Source organism: Myotis brandtii, unplaced genomic scaffold (genome assembly GCF_000412655.1).
Source record: "Myotis brandtii unplaced genomic scaffold, ASM41265v1 scaffold813, whole genome shotgun sequence".
Classification (NCBI taxonomy): Eukaryota; Metazoa; Chordata; class Mammalia; order Chiroptera; family Vespertilionidae; genus Myotis; species Myotis brandtii.
This window is the reverse complement of record NW_005371287.1, coordinates 1,611,239-1,634,254: the sequence shown is the minus strand read 5'-3', so window position 1 is coordinate 1,634,254 and position 23,016 is coordinate 1,611,239. Positions and strand designations below refer to the sequence as shown.

The 23,016-nt window shown below is 40.4% G+C and overlaps 1 protein-coding gene across 1 annotated transcript in view; it reads left to right on the top strand.

Annotated features, from left to right (window-relative positions):
* NBAS (neuroblastoma amplified sequence) overlaps positions 1–23,016 on the top strand; it is a 201,287-nt gene that overhangs the window by 63,069 nt on the left and 115,202 nt on the right. Inside the window, exons 22-23 of the mRNA XM_014531591.1 lie at positions 15,306–15,389; positions 18,695–18,848. Coding sequence (XP_014387077.1) covers positions 15,306–15,389; positions 18,695–18,848 — 238 coding nt within the window. The remainder of the gene's footprint in view (positions 1–15,305; positions 15,390–18,694; positions 18,849–23,016) is intronic.

Here is a 23,016-nt window from a genome sequence, read left to right as displayed (position 1 = left end):
TTTTACAGTGCAGTGCTACATTGTCTTTGAATGCCCTATGTTTTCTTTATGGGGTCCTCCATAAACTGATTTAAAATGTGACAAATATTTCAGGTATACCATATTGCAGTGGATGATAATCAGAAGATAAAGTTATTTTGCATCTTTGTTTTGAGATATGTTGCTTAGACAAACTTTGAAAAGACTGATTTCTTCTGGGTCCATAAGTTATGTCCATTTTAAACACATTGAAAAAATATAGACATTTTTTGGGTTAATCTTTGTTTTTCAAGAAAGTCTTTCACATTGAGTCTACTCTGTCTCCCAAAGTAGACGTGACTGCAAAGCCAAACCGCAGCTGTCTCAGGCCCCGCCTCTTCTGCGAGGTCTTCCGTAGTCATGCCTTGCCCTGTGTTCTCATAATTCTTTGTTCATTCTTGTAGTAACCACTTTTTCTATCATATCACAGCAGTCATTTTTATATCTCCTTGCTTCCTCTTGTTCCCTCTGTAACAAACGCTCAGCTTCAAGCCCAAACAAACTCTTACAGGCAGAGACCATCGCTTCCTTATTTGTGGATCCCCAGGGCCTCAGGTGGTGCTTGGTAGTGGGTTCTCTGAAAATGTTTGCCAAGTGGGTCAGGTCCATCCTGTGCGCATTTGAATAAAAGACTAAACGATGTCCCGAAGAGAGTTCACTTTGCTTCCCGGCACTTACACCTACGTGATATGGCCATTTGTCTTCTTCACTTTCTCCGATCATCCTTGGCCATCCTGTTTACAATTTACCTCACTTTGCATCCTCCTCTCCCGTTCTGTTTCTTCCTAGCATTAATCACTATCTACTTCAGGTCGAGTTTTAACTTATTTGTCTTGTTCATTGTCTGTTTGCCTTTCTAAGATGTCAGCTCCAATAGGAAAGGGAATTTTATGTTTTGTTTCCGTCCTTACCCTCTGCACTTAGCATAGTGCCTGGCGCCTTGTAGGCACTCTAACTGCTTGTTGGATGGGTGAAAAAATGAATGAATGAGCATAAATTCCATGAGGATAGGACTTTGTATCTTGTTCACTAATACAGCCTTAGTGTCTAGAGGAGTGCTTGGTACAAAGCAGGAACTCAGAGTGGTTTTGAATGAACGTGTGGACTGGTGTAAGTTGGTTTGCATGAATGCGTGTACGAATTGGAGCAGGCAGGGTTTTACGTTTTAGAGTTCAAGCTGTATAATATTTTGGAAAGCAATAGTAAGTTGTGCCAACAAGTTGACCTTTTAACTAGTCTGTTTTGAGAGCCCATTGGCAGAACTTTTGCCTTGGCATTTGAACACAATTTGACTTACCAATTTTCATTCCAACAAAATTTCAGGATTATGATTGCTGGGAAACTTCCATGGTATGTGTTATTTTGTGTTTTATATTGTCACTCTTAAATCATCATGTGTATTTGACATTGATGGAATGTGACGGAGTTTTGTAAAACTTTGGAATTACATTTTCTGTCATAGATGATACATCTTTTTATTAGCTACTGTCTTAGCTTGTCACTGCCATAAAACATGGACACTTTATACTCCAGGTGACTGCTTTAGTTTTTAAGTAGAAAGGTGACATTTTTACCATCTTTATTAGCTCCCATAATTTGTGATAACAATTTTTTTTGTAAACCAAAAGAAATATATTTTTTTGACTTTTGGTATTTTTGATGTTTATAGCACATTTTATTTTTTCTTTTTCAATTACAGTTGACATTCAATATAATATTAGTTTCAAGTATTATAGCACACTTTAGAAGGACTATTTAGAGTTTTCATTTATGCCTCTTTTTCCATTGTAAAACCTTTCCGGAATGATGAAAGTATCTAGTTCAGGGGTCCTCAAACTACGGCCCGCGGGCTACATGCAAATACAAATATTGTATTTGTTCCCGTTTTGTTTTTTTACTTCAAAATAAGATATGTGCAGTGCGCATAGGAATTTGTTCATAGTTTTTTTAAAAACTATAGTCCGGCCCTCCAACAGTCTGAGGGACAGTGAACTGGCCCTCTGTTTAAAAAGTTTGAGGACCCCTGATCTAGTTTAAAAGGTTACATTTAAACAGTTGCCTATGAAAGAGTATGGCATATGGTGAGAGCACTGACACTAGAGCCACGTTGTTAGATGCATGATCTTGGGTAAACTTTAACTGTGCCTCAGTCTTCTCATCTGTCCATTGGTGATGCTTACAGCACTTACTTCATAGTGTTGTGAGAATGATTAATGAGTTAATGTATATAAAATACTGAGAACAGTGCTTGGCACCACGTAAGGGCTACTTTAAGTGTTAGCAGTTATTATCAATGCAGAATTTCATGCTGAGACCATGGCCTCATACTAGTATACTTACATACGACACATACTTATTATTTTAAACTTTTAATTGGAATAATTCTATAGTTACTGAAAAGTTGCAAAGATAATACAGAGACTTCATGGGCACCCTTCCTCTAGCTTGCTCTTTCTTACATAACCATAGCACATTTATCAAAACTAAGAAATTATTGCTGGAATAGTCTGCTCCAAATATAATGTGACATATGCATTCCTAAAAATCACTGCACTATGCAGAATTGTGCAATGAAAACCACAGGGTTTATGGGGAAAATAGGGTTAGGGCCCAGCATTCAAAAACTTTGTGCAGTTTAACGAAGTTAGGAACCTAATAAAAGCTGTCCCATAGTTTTACACATTAAATGGTGAGAAACACATAAGTACAAAAATATGGCACTTGACCTTGAGTAAGACCTGAAAAAGACTTGCCTTGTGGGCATGGGTGTCTGAAGAGTTGCAGCTCATGTGTTCCTGGGAAGTGGAGGGAGAGTGCGATTAGCAATCTGACTGGGAGCTGTGTGTAACAGATGTGGACGGGGAGGGGGGAGGCTAACTCACTCCCGGAACTGAGGTCGCTGGTGGGTGTCTGCACACGTGATCTGACGTGGCACGGCCCAGGTGAGAGCAGTTTTCTGTGTTCACCTCATGTTCCTTGTGGATGAAATTGTGCACTAGCAGACACGACATTTGTGTCATGCTCAAATTGTTCCCCAAGGTATCAATTTATTGAAACATATCAGCATTTTCAAAACATTATTGCCAAGTTGACTATACAATAATATTGACTGAACTACATATTTATCTGGGTTTAACCCGCTTCTCTAGTGATACTTTTTCTGTTTCAGTGTCCGATCAGGATAGAACCTTGCATTCAGACTTCCTTTCACTTACTTTTTAACATATGGAAATAAACTGTCCTTTAATGTCTGTCAGTCAGAAATCCGTTGACATATATTTACTAGACAATGAATATTGATACACATATTTATATTCCTGGATTTTCTCCAGAATCAACACAGAAAGATTGAATTGTATTTAGCGTGTTTTGAGATATTGCAATATTTAAATATTTTATAGTATAAGTTGCAAAACCGTTGATAGAAATAGAATATCCAGAACACCTCATTCTCTTCATCCTCCCAGAAAAGCTGTTACCATAGTAACTTGGTGGCTTGTTTGCTTGTGCATATCTAAGCTGAGACTGCTTGATGGATGACTGAAAGTTTGATCATGAAAAGCATGCTGGGACATGCAGATGGACTGTGCTTGTGTGAGCCATGGAGACGCTTGAGGTGTTTCCATTTTCCTGTCTGAATTTGTGCTTATATGAATTATTTGTTGACTTCTAATCATTCTCTACCTTTAGTTCCACCGCCATTTATGTGACACATCGTGAAGGGTAAACATAAAAAGTGGCTCAGTGAAAAATGTTACGTCACCAACTATGGAGATCATGTGGCATGTCACTGTGATCTTATGTCAGTTACACCCGGTCCCATATTCAGAAACTGCTTTGTCCTGGAGCATGAACAACACTCCCACCTGCCTTCATTAGAACAGCCTTGAAAGCAGTCATCAATCACATGAGAGACCTCCCTGTGACTGCACACCCTAACTCCTGTGTTTGTCCCCGGCGTGGCGTTTCATTCCCTTGCCAACCCAGAATCGCCCTGCTTTTCTTAGCCTCTGTCCCTTTTGTGCACTCTGCCCCATGCTGATGCAACAGAAAACCCAGGGTCTCCGGGAACTTCCTCATTACCGTTTTTCATTGGGCAGTGCCGGCGGGAGAATACGTTTTATATCCCTTTCTTCTCACTGATAAGTCGTTGCCACTCACCCAAAGCTTAGAAGGCCTTTGGGTAACGAATTTGGAGGATGTGTTTCTGTTTTCAGAGGTTGCTAGTATCCTGCGGCATTATTTATTTACTTTATGACCAGACTCACATATATCTCTTAATAAAGTGCTATGAATATACTGACACACGCAGTGGTGCTTAATAACTGTTGAATGAACAAATGATCGTCATGTGAAGAGATTTGGAAAACACGGGGTTGGTGTGGCAAAGGCAGTAAGATGCAGTTGAAAGCAAGCTCTCTGAAGCAATCGGGAAAGGATGGTTTCAGACCGAAAGCAAGTGGTACCCTGGTCATGTTCCCCTGCCACCCTGTCACATGGGATGTATGTGTATCTTTCCTGCACTCGTAAATCATATTTTTGGCTCTATATATTTTTGATTCTGTGTTAAGCATAAGGGACCATTAGGATCATTTGGCCATGATACACTTTTCTTTTATTTAAATGTTTTAAAATTGTAAAATGCACATAACAGAATTTACCCATATTAACCATTATCATGTGCAAGTACATTCATATTGTTGTGCAACCAGTTTTCAAAGCTCTTTTTATCTTGTGAAACAATGGTCCCCAGTAAACAGTTAACTCCCCAATTCTCCTTCACTCAGCCCCTGACGACTTTCTGCACTTTCTGTCTCTGTGAATTTGTCTAGACAGTATTTCTGTTTTTGTGGCTGGCTTAGTTCACGTAACACAGTGGTTCTCAACCTTGGCTGCACATTAGAATCACCTGGGAATCTTCTTTAAAATCCTAATTTCTGGGCCTCATCCTCCGGAAATTCTGTTTCTTTCTTACTAATGTTGTGGCCCCACCCCAACGGAGTGACAACATGTCCTACAGGAGGCAGAGAGCTACAGGAGAGGGCAGGGAACAATTTGTTATGGGGTGGGGCCACAACATTAGTAACAAAGAAACAGAATTTCCAGAGGATGAGGCCCAGAAATCAGGATTTTAAAAAGACTCCCAGGTGATTGATTCTAATGTGCAGCCAAGGTTGAGAACCACTGACGTAACATAATGTCCTCAAAGCATGATACCCTCTTAGTGACATTAACATTGCTACTGGGAAGATTTAGAGTGGCTTCCAGCTGTGGGCCATGGTTCTCTTTTTGCTGCAGAAGGATTTCCTAATAAAATAAGCGGTGCAGCTAAATTCTAGTTCAAGATGGGAGGTTACTTCACCATGATTGCCCGACACCATAGGGAGAACTTCCTCTTCATCTTTTGATGATAAACTGAAGGGAACTTCTGACATCTCTCCTAATACCTTGTTTTCTAAGTCTTGGATTTGAATAGCCAGAATCTGGATACTTTTTCTGTTACTGTAACAGCATAAAATTTGTCATAAAAGCAAAATATCAATATGCACTTTATTAAAATTCCCAGTAGGAGAAATCTGATTTAGGTGAAATTGATTTACCGTATTATTTAAATCACCAATAAAGAATTTACCTTTAAAAAGGTCAGATGACATTACTCTTGTTCTTCACAACTGAACAGTAGTAGAAGTTTACTTTTAACCATTTTCAGTTTCAAATTGATGTTTTGATATTTTACATTTCAGCGATTAAATAATTTGAACCATCTTTTTCATTGAAGTCAAATTTGACCCTAGGCAGCTCACAGTTCAGAAAGTAAATTATTGTTTGGTTGATCTTTTTCTTTTTATCCTTGAAAGACAGTAGACGACAGTACCAGAGTCAATTACTCTTGCCTTAGTTTCATATTTTTAAGGATATTGTAGAAATTTTTTTTCCCATAAGAAACATAGCAGTGTTTCTTGCAAAGCAGATGTTGATTTTGAATTTCAACTTCTTTTTGGTGAAATTTATAACTAACGATGAGTACATGTGAACTAATTTAAAACTTAAAGCATTTCTAAATTGCTTTATTATGAGTTTATTTTCTTGAAGGAACACTTTATAGAAGATGAATGAATCATAGAAAATTTTGTGTTATTTAATAAAAATGTAGGGAATACTTACATGCCATATAGAGACATTCTGTTACAGGAAATAGGTGGATACAAAATGAGTCAGATATGGTCCCTGTCCACAGATAAATTAGAATCTAGTAGGGAAAATCAGACAGGGTAGGTATAGATATGATACCATAAAATTAAAATGTGTCTCCTAGGAGGAATATAGAGAGGGTCAGAAATGGGAGAGATTACTTGCTGTTACAACAAAGGTCAATGAGTAAGAGGCAAGGTGTGTTCTACGTCTTGGAGGTTGAGTGTGTTTCTGATGTTTGGAGGTTTGAATAGGTAAGAGTCTGAGTAAATATTTAATGTGAAGTTGTTCCATCCACTTAGTCCTCACCTAAATCATATTGTTTAGTCACAGAGTCCAAAACATATTCCCAATTACTAGTAATTTGTTAGTGGAAAATGAATTAGTGCAGACGATTTCCAATAAACAATATGAATCTCTTTTTACTTATGTTTTATGTAGCCTAGTCCTGTTCATAAAGATTTTTTTTTTCTTCCCTGAAATTTTTAAAAGGCAGTTTTTATTGGGCATTTCTATTCCCACCATAATTTTGTTGTTGTGATGAAATATCACCACAACTGTAGCCTCGATTGTTAAATGTTATGGAAAGATTGGGGCATTGCATTCACTTTTTGGTTCTCACAGGAAACATAAAAATGTTCCTTTTCCCTTTAAAATGGAAAAGTTGATTAGTTACCTAATCAGAATTCAATTCCCATATGTGCAGTTTATTTCTGAGCTGCTCTGAGCAAAGAACAATAAATTGGTTTGTATTTTAGTCTTGGAATAAGCATTTGGCCTTCACGATGACTGTTAATAGAGAGGAATACAGAGAGTACTTTACGGAATGGGCTGTGTTGGCAGTTTCTGATCCAAGAATAACCTGGTGTTTGGATCAGGAAAGAAAGGCCTAATAGCCTCTTTCGTCTGGGCTCAGGGTCTGGGCTGGCAGTGGGATAATTGATTGGCATGTCTCCTGGCACTGTGGGCATGTTAGATCTTGACTCAATTAGCTTTTGTCTTTCTGTTTATTTAAAGCAACAAAATTAGGATTTAAGGCAATTTCTTTGATTAAGAAGGTACAAACAAAATTATTTCAGAGTAATTTTTATGGGGCTTAGAAAGTATGTTGATGCTGATGTTTGTTATGCATTTGATACCCTAAAAAGTGCTAAGGAAATGAGGTTGTACTGATTAATTCTTTTCCTGTTTCATTCCACAAACATTTCATGATTGAGTATGGAACAGGTTTTAAAAATTTACAAGTTTTATGTTTTACATATAATTCTCATCGCATGTTTATGAGAGAAGCAGAAAAGGCATTATCATCCTGCTTTAAGAGACATTAGTGAAATATGTTCGGAGTTAATGAATTATTTAAAAATAATTTTAATTACATTATTGTGTTAGTGTGTATATAACTACTGTCAAATGTTTTACTGTGGCTTAATACAGTTTATAGTTTCTGAATTTTATTCTCCTAACAGTTGTTATTAGGTTCAGCATTATCTAGTGATTCCACATGGTACTATTTTCATAGAGATAAGATTTTTCTTTCATTATATATTTTCTTCCAAAATTTAAATATCTTGACCAATAATTTGAGAACATGTGATTCTGAGGAAGATTATAACATCTTCTGAATGGTTGAACTCCCTCTGGAAATAGTCCCTATAATTCTTTTTGATCACACTATATCTTTTCCAGTCTAGATTTCATTAATATGTAAATACTTGCCTATAACTGCAGTGAATCTTTTTATCACGCTATGTTTAATTAACATATAAATAACCCCGAGAGACACTTTCCCAATTTCTGATATGGGCACGCCTGTGTAAATATTGTATTTATAATAAGTAAAGTGCTATTAAGAATCAAATTCATATTTTGTAGACAAAGCACATGCATTAGCTTAAGAAATGTTTTGACCTCGACGTGTACCCATCTTTTAATCCTAAAAGTTTACATACTATCTACATACACCAACTTTGGGGAGAAAATCCGTGGCGCACATAAACGTTGGGATCACAACACGATCCTGACATATTTGATGTGCAGACGTGATAGTGTGGTCCCCTGGGAGAGCAAAGGCTTCCATCAGAAACAGGTGTATGTCTTGGTCCTGATCCCTCCCAGCTGGGTTACTCTGGGGAAGTCACTTAGCTTCTCTGCACTTCAGTTTGTTTCAGTGTGAAACGGGAAGTTGTATCGGTGTTGTGGTGATAACCTAATCTCAGGGCCATATCCTCTGGCACAGTTCCTAGCGTGTAATTGTTCAGTGACAGCAGAGGTGAAGGTCAGAGAGGACACATCTGCAGCAGCAGCAGCAGCAGCAGCAGCAGCAGCAGTTCTTGGTACATTTGGTGGGAATGGCATGCTATAGATACCTTTTAGTGTGGAGTGTATTCAGTCTTGCAAAGGACTGATGAGTAAACAAAATACAAAATTATACCAGGGACTCGTCCTCCCTGATGCCACCGATGGCTTGGTTTCTCGTCTGGGGCAGCACCCTGTTCCTGGGATCAGGCACCTGAGATTTTATATTTGTCATTTGTTGTTCAGATGAAGTTTCACGTCTTCATTAAGTCTTCTTCTGGTTCTTAAGAGTTTTGTTCACTGGGGGGTAGGGGAGGCCAGGGGATTGTCAAGGGCGGGGAAAAAAAAAAGGACACATATGTAATACCCTTTGTAATACTTTAAGCAATAAAACAATAAAAAAAAAGAGTTTTGTTGTTGTTATTTTTGAGGGTTCCGATTTTAGAATGAAAATGTCAGTGGATCTGTTCCCACTGATTGTGAAATTGTTCATTCAGAAAGTCAGTGGTGAGTTTTGAGCTCATGCAGTTTACTTACCTGCGAATTTGTCATTGTAAATGGGATTTGTGGGAAGTTTGAGGGGTCCAGGTCCTCGAGGGGTGTGTTTTCACTCTTGCCTCTCTCTACACATGTCGAACATCTGAGAGTGCTGGTTAGTTCAGGATGTCTTATTAGTCTCTGCTCTATTTTCTAAGTAATTTATTAATTAAATTGAGTTCCATTGGTCCAGAAGAGAACTCTAAATAATGCCTTCAGATGGTTTTTCCATCTTGGCTCTGAGTGATAACTAACTTTTTAATTGGTTTTCCATTGAGTGAGATTTGTTCAGTGATGGTAACAACAGTGTAGGCCCAAATCATTATTTTTTGTCCTTTATTTACCAGAACATTTTCTTCTATGCTAATAATAGGAATAAATATATCTCCACATCTTCAAACCGGTGCCTGAAAGGGGCAATTAGTAGTAACTCACTATTTAGCCTTTTGTTTCCAAGGCATAGAATATGAGTAAAAGAACTTTTGTATATTTATTCTTGATAATGTTTCTTTGAAATAAAAAAACTTATATTTAGTGTGAGAAATAATTGGTGCAAGAATAGTTGAACATAACAGAACTTGTTATATTCATTCTTTTCCTGCTGACAGGTAAATGTTACCTTCAAATGAAACCAGCAAAGTTTATTGTTTGGAATAAAACAATGAACAGGGTTCAGAGCTAAAGCAGTCATTGTTTTGTGAAGAAATAATTTAAGTTTACTGTGTACTTTCCTTTTTAAATGGGGATGATGCATTTAAATTTTAAGACTTCCCAAGCAAAGGAAAAACAACAGAAAAAAAAGATGAACTAAACTATGTAAATGTTGTTTATAGAATTTCAGATTCCAAGTTTAAGGTTTGCAACTAACCAAGCTTTGTACAATCTTTAGAATGAAGCAGTATGTTTTCTGGGTTTTGTTTTGAACCCCAATTTCACATAACCCACGTAGTGATAAATTTACATGACTAGTATTTTTGTTGTGAACAGAATTAATGAAAAAGTTTTCTCTGCATTTTATTAAGCATTCTATCATTCTGCCTACTGTATGAAAGAATAAGTAGCTAAAATTTGGGTGTGTGTTTTTAGAAGGTAATGAGAGCACTAACCAATTATTTTGAAACATAAAATTCAAAATAATTGTGACATTTAGGGGAATGTATATTCTGAAATATCTCTCCCCACCGAAGCATAATGACATGTTTAACTATGTAGATTGTATGCCATTACTAGTATAGATTGCCCTTCCTTCAGTTTAGTAATCTAAATTAGGAAAGCATTCTTGTTCTCATTCTCATATCTGCAGGTCCCGTGTAAATGTACCTCCTGACATGTCTGTTTCTTATGAACAAACTGTCCCCTTTCGTTGCTCTATTCAGTTTTGAATTTTTGTGATACTCATGAGATCACTAAAGAAATCTGGGCTGAAAACCAAGATGGCGGCATAGGTAAACACCAGAGTTTGCTGCCTCGCACAACCACTTCAAAAATACAACTAAAAGACGGAACGGACATCATCCAGAACCACAGGAAGGCTGGCTGAGTGGAAATTCTACAATTAGAAGGAAAGAGAAAAGCATACCGAGAATCAGAGGAGGCGCAGTGAGGAGGCGAAATACTAAGGTGCGGAGGTGCGTGCGGAGCGGGCTGGCGGCTGAGGGCGCGGTTGTCGTTTTCAATCCGGAGGGAGTCTCAGGCTCTGAGCTCCAGTTCTGGGTGAGTCTCTAGGGACCCAGACTCATATGAGAGAAGCGGGACTGTCTGGCATTGGTCAGAACCCGAGGGCAGCTTTCTCTCCAAGGGGCTTGCAGCGATTAATGGGACACTGAGAAGCAGAGTCTCTGAGGGCAAGACTGAGAGCAGCCATAATTGCTAACCCCGCCCTGTTGATCCCGTGGGACCCGCCCCGCCCAAGCCCTGCACAGAGGCATTTGCCGGATAGCCTCAGGCAAAGGCTAGATTAGCACCTCCCTAGAGGACACAAGTTCTTCCACTGCAGACACAGCTGATTAACACAGCCAGTTGGCCTGGAGGTCAAATCCCTCTAGTATTAACTACAACAATCAAGGCTCAACTAGAACAAGACTGCGCACAAAGACCACTAGGGGGTGCACCAAGAAAGCATAAAAAATGCGGAGACAAAAAAACATGACAGAAATGGAGGATATAGAGCTAAAAAACGCAATTTTGAGGGCTTGCAATAAACTTTTGGAGAGCTTCACGAAAACTAATGAGACCCTCGATGCTATGATAAAGAAACTAGAAATTAAGCATACACGCTCTGAAATAAAGAATATTACACCCAATAGCAGACCAGAGGAGCGCAAGAATCAAGTCAAAGATTTGAAATGCGAAGAAGCAAAAAATACCCAACCGGAAAAGCAAAATGAAAAAAGAATCCAAAAATACGAAGATAGTGTAAAGAGCCTCTGGGACAGTTTCAAGTGTACCAACATCCGAATTATAGGGGTGCCAGAAGAAGAGAGAGAGCAAGATATTGAAAACCTATTTGAAGAAATAATGACAGAAAACTTCCCCTACCTGGTGAAAGAAATAGACTTCCAAGTCCAGGAAGTGCAGAGAACCCCAAACAAAAGGAATCCAAAGAGGACCACACCAAGACACATCATAATTAAAATGCCAAGAGCAAAAGACAAAGAGAGAATCTTAAAAGCAGCAAGAGAAAAAAAGTCAGTTACCTATAAGGGAGTACCCATACGACTGTCAGCTGATTTCTCAACAGAAACTTTGCAGGCCAGAAGGGAGTGGCAAGAAATATTCAAAGTGATGAATAGCAAGAACCTACAACCAAGATTACTTTATCCAGCAAAGCTATCATTCAGAATTGAAGGTCAGATAAAGAGCTTCACAGATAAGAAAAAGCTAAAGGAGTTCATCACCACCAAACCAGTATTATATGAAATGCTGAAAGGTATCCTTTAAGAAGAGGAAGAAGAAGAAAAAGGTAAAGATAAAAATTATGAACAACAAATACACATCTATCAACAAGTGAATCTAAAAATCAAGTGAATAAATAATCTGAGGAACAGTATGAACTGGTGATTATAATAGAATCAGGGACATAGAAAGGGAATGGACTGACTATTCTTGCGGGGGAAAGGGGTGTGGGGGATGCGGGAAGAGATTGGACAATAATCGTGCACCTATGGATGAGGACAGTGGGTGGGGAGTGAGGGCGGAGGGAGGGGTGGGAACTGGGTGGAGGGGAGTTATGGTGGGAAAAAAGAGGAACCAATGTAATAATCTGAACAATAAAGATTTAATTAAAAAAAAAAAAGAAATCTGTTATGCTGTCAACTAATTCAGTTGACACATGTTAGTTTAGAGTCTGCTAAGTGCCAGGTACTGTTCTGCTGAGAATGTGGCAATAGACAAAACAAAGATGTTTTTACTTTAAACTCCTAATGTGGGTTCTAAAATAATTTGCTTTATAGCCATCCTGTAAGAAAATGAAAGAGCAGGGAGATTTTTTTTTTTTTAAATAACCATTGATGATGAAAAATAAGGTCAAGCCATATTTGGTAGTAGTTTCATTTGACTAGTAACCAACATACTGGTGTTTGTTGAGATTGGCTTTATATCTTACTTTAAATATATCCTTTCAATATGCATGTAAATGGTCCTTATTCACAAATCAAACCTGGTGGCTCCTATGTATGAAGCAGAGGATGCTGGGAATGAGGATGGAAATGTGTTCGGGGCCAGATGATAGTCCTGTGTCCCTTCTGGAGGCAGGAGAGCGTGCTAGCTCAAAGTGCAAGCTCTGGGCCCGGCTCTGATCCTGTTTAAAGCCCAGCTCTGTCATTTATTAGTTTTACGAGGAGGGGCAAGTTAAGGTAGGCCTCAGGTTTTCTCATAATAATATCAAGAAGGTAATATTATCTACTACATTAGATTAGTAGGACTAAGTGAGGTATTATATGTTAAAACCAATTTATCCTGTCTGACCCATAGTAACAGATCAGTGAATGTTAAAGATTATTACTGTTACTGATCATCACTGATCAACTGCTAGCAGTATTATTGGTGGTGATCAGCACATTTAGAAACATTCAGTTGCGCTGTGTGCCTTGAAAGTGCAGCAGAACCATTTATATTAACCTAGGACTCTTCAGGCCTGCCTTTCGGAGTGGGCCTCTGCTCGGAACTTGTTTTTAATACATGTTCTGATAAAAATGGGTGTGTTTTCTTACCCATTTCTGTTCAGTGAAGCTTAACAAAGTTTTATAACTTCCTAGTTTTTAGATACCAAGTACATATTATTTTTGCTGAGGGTTCCATGCCATTACTAATCATTTTATTAATAACCCTTGTATCTAATGTATACTTCATATAGAAACTACAAATCTCAACTTGTGATACATTTTTCTAAAATTCTTTTAGAAAGCATTTTGTGTAGCTTGTGGAACCATATCTGCATTAATTAGGATTTTCCAACTTCCTCAATTCATTACTGTAATTTATTCTCATGTTGGAAGAGTGAACATTGCCGTCACTGGATCCAAATGTTCTTTTTTACTTTTCATTTCAGTGGTCTGTGATAAAATCATTATTGACAAGGAAGAAAACGAAATAGTTTTTCACTTGGTGACATTCATTGTAAATAATCACCTGTGTGCTTCAGAAATTTAAAAATCTGAACTCAAGTGCCTTAAAAATATATCTGGTACAAAGTTAGCTAGGGCATTACATGCTAGCTAAAAAATGGGTAAAATACTGTGTTTTTAAAATATTGTGTGATGCATTTTGTATTGCACGTATCTAACGGGGAAGTTAGAATTTGGGTAATTTGCTCCAGTAATAATACTGCAGGGGGTGCTGCCCAGCACTGCCCACTCCCAGGCGTCCCTCTTCCGTTCTAAAACCCTCCGGGGGTCTCTTGCCACCTTTTACATGAGGCCTGTCTCTTCATCAACATAATTTTCAAACATTTACGAACTGTTTTTTGTGCAAGGCATGACTTACAACCTAATAGGACAAGAGAGTACAAAACATAACCTAATAATACACAGAAGTGCAATTCTTTCTCTGGGGCTATGGTCAATTTTAGGAAAATGCTATTGTTGGTCCTCAGAAATATGACAGGGAATGTCTTCATGAACTATAAGAGTAGGCAATTGAAATTTGATTTTGCATTTTTGTGTTTTTTTCTTAATTCAGAATGTTTCTGTTGTTTTCATGGATTCTTGGGGTGTGAGAGCTAAGAGGGATCTTAGAGATAATGCTTGGAGGGCTTCATTTCAGAAGGCCACGTGCTGAAGGCTGCGCAGTCATCAAAGGCAGATGCTTCTGTTTGCCGGGCCTCCGGCTTTCCAGCACATCTGTTTTACCTCACTTTCCCTTTCTGACTTAGTCTCTGGTTTTTGGTCTCCTACATTATTTTTTAATTATGAATGTATTTGAACAACTTATTCTTTTTATTGCTTTTATTGGTGATACTGGTTAACAAAATTATACAGGTTTTAGGTGCACAATTCTATACACGTCATCTACACACACGGTATTGTGTGCTCATTATCCCATCAGGCCTTTGCCTCTTTTAGATTCTCCTGTTTGCTTTTAATGATATTTTTAATCTGCAAAATCATATCTTTACTCTTGCTATTTCCTGTCTATATCTATGCTGTCCAATACGGTAGCCATTAGTCACATTAAAATGAAAATTCTCTTTTTTAGTATCAGTAGCCACATTTGCAGTGCTCTATACATGTACTTGTAGCTAGTGGTTCCTTCTCATGATCACAAGAAGTTAGGTAATTTCTGAGGGCAAGGGACCATTTATGTTGCTATTAAGAACATAAAATATGGGCTCCTGATAAGTGTTTTAGTGTGAACGAACTCATACCCATACCATCGTTTAGTTCCTTGCCAAATGTTGTTTTTAATTTTATTTGTTTTTTATTGTTGGCAGTATTACAGATGCCCCCCATTACCCCCTCTTTGTCCCTGTCCACCCCCTCCCTCCCCATTCCAGGCCTTCACCGAACTACTGTCTGTGTCTTTGTCGGATGTTTTTGTTTTGAGTTCTTCTTTTCTTGTTGAACCACTTTATGATAGAAGAGAGATCTGCGATTTAGTATCTCCATTTCCATTGTATCTAATACGTATCACGCACCACGTAACATGCCATAAGCAGGAATCTTGGAGATGAAAGGTTATAGAGATCTTTGCCACGTGTTCCTTATGTAGCCAGTCATTGTGGTAACGTGTCATTTAAATTCTTATGTGTTGTTTTTTAATTTAAGTTATAGCGGTGACTCCTTGGCGATCATTCCTTGGCATGAACGTAAACACCGAGATAAAGATTGGTGCGAGGAGGCGGCGTGCAGGTAAGAGTGGGCCGGCCCGGGCTTCCTCTCACCGGGGCGGGTGGGTAGGCGGCCCTGGGAACGGGCTGTGCTCAGTGACCACTTACTTGATGGGGGTCCCTGACTGACAGGGTTTGAGTGAACTTTAAAAAAAACCCAAAAGCTCAACGACTCAGTTAGCATTATTTTAATGGAGAAACAGGAAAGGCTACAAAGGAATCGCTCTCACAGTGGTTCGCACACACAGTCGTTTCATTCTGGGAGTTCACTTTCAGTCTTTGACATGTACCGCTGTTGTCATCATTGTTAATATGCTGTGCATGCAGATTTGTTCCTGATTCAGTTTTGTTTTTCATTTTTATAAGCTTTAACCCTGGAAAGCCTCAGAGAGTGGAGGCATCAGGTACTGCAGAGGGGATGGGAGAGGGGGGTGGGGCTAAAGGGCCACACGAGGTGTGTTTGGGCCCCTTTATCCCCACTCCTCAGAGTCCGGTAAATACTCCGTCACCCGCTCTCCGTCATGTTCTCTGATGCGAGAGCAGAGCTGTAGTTTGGGAGCCAGGCATTGAGCCAGAGGATCCAGAACTAGGCATTGGGCACAGCCTGGGGTGGGGCTGAAAATGCGGGCACGTGGTGAAAGTTTCTGTACTGAATGTTGAAGCTGTTTAAAAACCCATAGTCCTTGGCTCCCTTTCCTTGGGATTCTGCTCACCAGAGCAGCTATTTTCAGTTCTTTTAGAAGATTATTCTGGCATTTCCTCCATATCGCTGAATAGCAACTGCACAGCTATTTCTGGACTTTTTAGTTCTGGCTATTACTGTGGACCTCCTAGGATGAGAAATTATGGCTTAGTTTATTTTTACTCCATGTTCCCTTTCTTCCCTGAGTGTTTACATCCCCTCCCCTTAGAAAATCTTTTCCTGTCATTTCAGTGGAGTCTCAGGAGAAAGTGGAGCTTAGTGCCTGGTACTTTCCAGCTACACTCAAGAGAAGTCTTTACTTACCAGTTGTACTGAGAGTTTAAAGGGACGGAATCATGGAAAATGGTCGAGGGTTGATGCCAGTGGCCGTGGTTGTAGGGAAAGGTGTGCTGACATGTTGCCCGCAGTTCTCTCAGCGTGCGATGAGCTTTCTGACAGAGCTGCACTGACCCAGCACCTGCCTATTCACCCGGTCCTTCCAGGCCCCGAGCTTGTGCCTTCTGACAAGTAGATAAATCGCGTGAAAGTATTTCTTCTCAGACCAGGCATGGCAAGCTACAGTGGAGTAAAACTTGCTGCGCTGGAACTCCCAAAACTATAAAAATGAAAAGCCAGGAAAAACTTGGCCGAGGAAAGGTGCTTTTGAAGACGACAGAGAGTCTCAGTGGGACAGGTCACCTCCCGTTGCCCAGTCATTTAGTGAGTGCCTGCCCACTGGTAGATTCAAGGATACTGAGGGGGCGGGGGGCAGACACAGGCCTGGCCTCCGCAGGATGCAGCAGGGGAAGGGTGCTCACACAGGATGCAGCAGGGGAAGGGTGCTCACAGAGGATGCAGCAGGGGAAGGGTGCTCACCCAGGATGCAGCAGGGGAAGGGTGCTCACGCAGGATGCAGCAGGGGAAGGGTGCTCACACAGGATGCAGCAGGGGGAGGGTGCTCACACAGGATGCAGCAGGGGAAGGGTGCTGCTGTGTAGGCACCAGTGTCATGAGTGGAGGAAAGGCCGGGCGTAGGGGCATGGGGTCGGGACACCTGTTTCAGTCTTGGACTCAGTTTCAATCTTGCGGCATTTGAAGGCCCTGCAAAATATCTGCAGAGCACCTGGGAAGCGTTTGGGGCTTCTAAGGGAAGTTCAGGTTAGGGGTAAAAGTATGGCAGTTACGATGTCTGTGCTAATTTGTATTTTATAGTTGAAGGGGCAACCCAGAGAGAGTATAGAATGAGAAGAGAGCTGGACGAAGTGTTTGGAAGAACAGCTATTTAATGGTGGAGGGTATTCTAACCCAGAGGAATGAAAAGAGCAGCCGGGAAGAGGAGAGAGATCAGACCCATAGCGGAGTGGAAGGAGAGAAGCATGTGGGTGGAGTCTATGAAATGGTCAAAAGGAAGGACTGAAAAATATATCAAAGGCGCTCCAGGTGCTTGCGGGGATGTGTGCTGCTGCAGTGGGGGGATTGCGGAGGGCGCCATGTGACGTTTCCACTGTGGGGAAAATCCCTGGTCAGAATGCTAATGGCAGTTGTGAGCCTAGGGAGTAAATGGCTACCAGTTACAAGTGTTAGAGGTTGTCTAAGGCATGTGGATACGAAGTCCAAACATCTATGGGCTTTGTGTCTGGGAAAATATTACAGCTACTAATCTTTCCAATAAAATAATACCCATAAATCAGAATTAGGCACCTGCCTTGGGGGCCAGCTGGTGTTCTCCTTGGACTTTATATTATTTAGACTATTCTTGTATAGTATTATTCCCATTTTTATCTGAATTAAGTGAATCTCAGACTACTTTTCACTTACGAATTTAGACAAGGTTTCACGGCTTTTCATGATGGAATTATGCTTCATCTTCAGTTCTGACTCCAAGCCCGCCGCCTTATAATAGTAACAATTAGAGCGCCTGTCATGTATTGCCAGCCTGCTGTAGATGGATGGATGTCCCTAATGGAATGCAGTGTTTTCCCTTATGTCTCCCTGAAATATCTTAGTTTAAGCGAATGTTCCTCCTTTTCAGTCCTTAACCCTGGAAGGCCAGGGTCATCCTCATTCAAGCTTGCAGTCTGTGACCTTGGTGATGCTCTTTCAGTGAACAGTCCTCTAGCCGTTTCTCTTTCCCTCCTGATGGCGAGGGGTGTAGAGTGATGGCATATTTGCAAATGCCAGTGTAGTGCTATGTTGTTGACACCTACACAAGGTATAGTATCATCATAAGGTATATTTCCTTTTATTTTTATGGAAAACAAGCATTTCTTAATTTCTGTTTGCATCAAAATCACCTGGAGGTTTTTTCCCAAACAGGTGATTTTGGTTTGGCAGCCCTGCGGCAGGCACCTAGCCGTGTGCATTTTGTGAAAGCATCCCATGGTGACTTTCATTTTGCTAATACTTGTTTGATTGATTTGGGGCATAGTTGTTTTGATTTATTGTCCATTCTGATTTTTTTAATTTGGGGAAACTAGTAGGAAAATAAATTAAGCACCTCCCAAAATGCCCCATTTATCTTGTACGTGTGCACATGCATATAGGAAAACACACACATTTCCTGTTTCTGTAACCGAGCCCACGCCCAAATTATAATCTTTCCCAGCATTCCAATCAGTTACTAATTGTTCCTTTTTGCTTTACAGAATGGTTGTTGAGCCGAGCCTCCAAGACGAGAGTGAATTCTTGTACGCTGCTCAGCCTGAGTTACTGAGGTTCAAGACCACCCAGCTTGCAGTAGAGAGAGTGATGGACTGGTACCAGACCCGAGCAGAGGAGATAGAGCATCATGCTGGACAGGTGAGGGGCGGTGGCAGCTGCCTCTCAGAGGTGCCGGCAGCTGCCTTGGGTCCCGAGGGCTCAGTGCACGGAGTGGCTGCCAACAGTGGTGCCAGGGTCATGTGCATAGTTTGCGAGGGTTGAATGAACATTTCTTACCACTTTGGTTCATTTATCATTTGTCTAGAAAGTTTTTGTGGCTTTTTGGAAATTATTAAAGAGCAAACACATGCAAGAAAAGTTGTTAAAAATCTTTCTTTAAAATGTAAGCTGTGAAATATGGTACATACTGTTCGAGATTTTCCATGTATTTTTAGTAGGTTTAATACCATATTAATTAAAAAGATTGTATCAGCCTAGAAATGCTTGACAGTCCCCTGTCACATTGCAGTAACACAGTGAATCGTAATGTTGCTTCTCAGAAACCCTGTTTGAGGCTCTGTCCTAACGTTTTCCTTAACCAGCCTCCGTTCCCACGTGCCGTCTTACTGACATGCATGGCACTGCCTTAGAGAAAGGGTGTGGAAGAGAGAGGGAGGGGACTCTGCACTCCCAGGACATCCAATTGCTAATCTCGTCTCTTCCACCAATGCACCTTGTGACTCTGGACCTGCTACCTACCTTTTTTAGTACCTTAGTTTTTTCATGGGTTAGTTCTTATACTAGAGTCGGTGAGAACAGAGGCAATATATGGGAGGGAACATTTCAAATTCTGCTAGTTGAGTGATCTGCTAATGTAAGCAACAGTTGTCTTCATCTCAGAGGGCAGAAGTCAGCGGTTTGGAGCAAGGAGTGGCGGTTGCACTTAGGAATCTCATTCGGGGTCGGGCCAGTGGGTGACTTTTTTTTCTACGTGCAGTCTTAGCATTGGACCATCCATCCTACCATCCGTTTTCCATTTGATGGGAAGGGTGACTTCAGGGGGTCTGACTTCTATACTGTGGGAGGGAATGCGTACCCCCTGTGTTTAAATTTCTGTGCACTGTCTCTGGCCTGGCCCTATGTCTCCATTTGATAGCCTGGAGTTTCTGCTTAATCTGATTCCCGTTTTTATTATTCATAGAATTGAAGATGATTTATTTGCAGGAGCTGATGGGAACATGGGGGATGGCCAAGAATACTTATGATTTCTGAGTTTTGGAAGATGACTGCAGACCATAGTAGAAACTGTTTAGAATCGCAGGCTGCTGTAATGAAGAGAGTCCCTGGAGATGGTCTGGTCTGATTTTCTGGGTGGTAGTAGGTAAACTAAGGCTCACAGATAGGACAGCGAGCCGCTAGCTCAGGGGGTGCAGTGACGGAGCCAGGTCTCTGTGATAGTTCTCTTAGAGCCCACATGCAAATGAGCAAGTGCACAAACCTTAGAGCAAGAGGAAGTAATTAAAAAGTGGGCTCAGTAGTAAACATTTTGTAAGACATTATCCTGATGAGAAAATCATAAACATATCTTATTAGTAGAAAACTTCCAAAAAATTAATATAATATGACTTCGTGGCAATATATAAGGTAAGTAAAATACGTAAATGCTGGGTCATGACTGTGCTGGAAGTGTAGTTGGTGAGAAGTCACCTTGAATGAGAGGGCGGGAGCTGTGATTCAGGTGTCGTATTGTTTGAGTTAAATACCACAGATTGCCGTCTGGGATGCGAACAGCTCATGGTCAACTTTTTAACAAAACAAAGTAATGTCCTCACTTGATTATATAGTAGCTGCATTCCAGGACATTCTGTGTAATTTAACCCATACAAAAAAAGACTTGTGTAAATATTAAATGAAGTCGAGGTCTGATCCTTGTAAGTAGGTTTTTCAGAACATCTGAAAGGTAGGCAGGACTCAGGACAAGGTGGTTACGTGGGCTGCCCTGCACGTTGTGGGGCGTCTGGCCTCGCTGGCTCCCACCCACCAATTCTTGTGACAGACCGAAACGCCCCCTCAGAGTTTCCGGGTGCCTCTGGTGGACCCTTCTGCTTCCATTGGGGACACATCTGGAAATGACCAGTTCATATTGGTCAGATTAAGCAAAGGCATTTTAGTTTGCTAATGCAGAAGAAACCCACTCGGTAATAACTGGTGGAGAAAGCTCTCAGGTGAGCCGGTGAGGCACATGTTTGTCCAAGTGAATGTGTCACTCGTATCTAGACATGTTTTCAGGACCCGCAGGCATCACCTGGTTCCCAGGAGGTGCCTGGCGTTTACCTCTGTTTGTGTCACAAGGGAAAGGATTCCTGTGGACCAGTTCTGTCTGAGCACTTGGTGGTTTCTTAGCTGAACCAGCGAGAGCTTTTTGAGAGTAAGGAGGAAGGCGGTGTGAGTGTACTGATACATACATTTAAATAACTGATTCCTCGGTAGCTCTGTTATTTGAACTGGGAATGAGAATGAAAAACTTCCCATGTCTAAAAAGTGCTGGGCAACCACCTTGTGCATTTCAAAAGATCAGTAATGGCTTCTCAGTTTGTAGTTTTTAAATATTTCGTAACCCAAATTTCAGTCATTATTCAGGATTAAAAAAAAATAGCAGTAATGCAAAGAGAAAAAGGGCCACACTGAAAAGTGGAATAAATGGTCATTTTTACACTTATCTATATTCTTATTTATTTATTTTATTAGTACTTTATTTATTTAATTTTTTATATATTTTATTTTACACTTATCTATATTCTTATTTATTTGTTTATTTTATTAGTACTTTATTTATTTAATTTTTAAAAAATATATTTTATTGACTTTTTACAGAGAGGAAGGGAGAGGGATAGAGAGTTAGAAACATCGATGAGTGAGAAACATTGATCAGCTGCCTCCTGCACACCTCCCACTGGGGATGTGCCCGCAACCAAGGTACCTGTCCTTGACCGGAATTGAACCTGGGACCTTTCAGTCCACAGGCTGACACTCTATCCACTAAGCCAAACTGGTTAGTAGTACTTTATTTTTTTAAGAGAAGTTTTTAGGTTTATAGAAAAATTGAGTAGAAAGGACAGAGTTCCCTTTCTTACCCCCAACCAATCATTAACATCTCGCGTTTGAGTGCTGCGTCTGTTACAGTTGATGAACCAAGATGTCCTTTAGCAGGTGAAGGGGAAGTGAACATCAGTGCGGCCACACAGTGGATATTCCTCAGCACTGAAAAGAAAGGAGCTATCGAGTCAAGAGCAGGCGTGGGAGAGCCTTAAGTGCACGGAGTGATTTATTTAGCTGCCTTCGAGTCTCATCTCTTTCATTTATTTAAAAACATTTCTAATGGAGGTGTTGTTCTTCAGCTTCATTTCATGGGTTGGCGTTTCATGTGGCTTATGCTACAATCAAAGTGATATCTAGCATAGTTTCATCTTTTTCATTTTTAAAATTTAATTGATATGGGACTTCTTTTTCCTCAGTGCCTGCAAATACCTTTAGCAAAATATTTTTGTTGGCTTAGAATAATGTATCTCGTGGTAAAATTTGTTCAGGGAGGGCCTGGGGTTTGTGGTATAATTCTTTGAGTGGCATGAGCGCCTACTTTCCTATGAGGTGTCAGTTATTTGATTCTAAAACACTTTTACTTCAGTAAGTATTGGGAAAGCAACAGTTTCAAGGTTGATATGAAAAAGATGAGTCCGGATCACAAAATTGGTGAGTGTATTACATTGCTAATGTGCGTATGAGTTATGTTTTATGCATCAAGTTTTCTTGCTTTCTGAAAGCGCACCTGAGATAGTGTTTTTAATTGGTAAACAGGTAGATGGGTCCTTTCAGACACAACTTGAGTTTTTATTGTTAGACATTGGGTGAAAACGTGATCTGTCAAAGCATTACCGGGTCACTCCCGTTGTGCCTCAAACCTCCCTACTGTGGTTCCCTCTCATGTTTATTCCACTCTTTCCAACTGAACATGCATTTCTTCTTTCTTTCGCTTTATCTTCACCTGTCGATCCTGGGTCTCTGAGGGCTGTGGGTGGATCTGTAACATGCTACTCCCTCTCCCCTTCTCTCCTCACCTCCACCACCTCCTGCATCCTTCTCCGCAGTGAATCGCTTGGTGTATCATTGGGAAACTGGAGAGCCTCTTCCATTATTCCTACTCTTTCCAGCCTTTCCCTGAAGGCGTGGTCTCTTCCTGCCTTCCAGCTGCTTGCTTTCCCTGTGCTCTGGACCCCACTCCCACCTGCTTAGCCATCTGATCTCTCTTCTGTATCTTCACCCGTCCTCA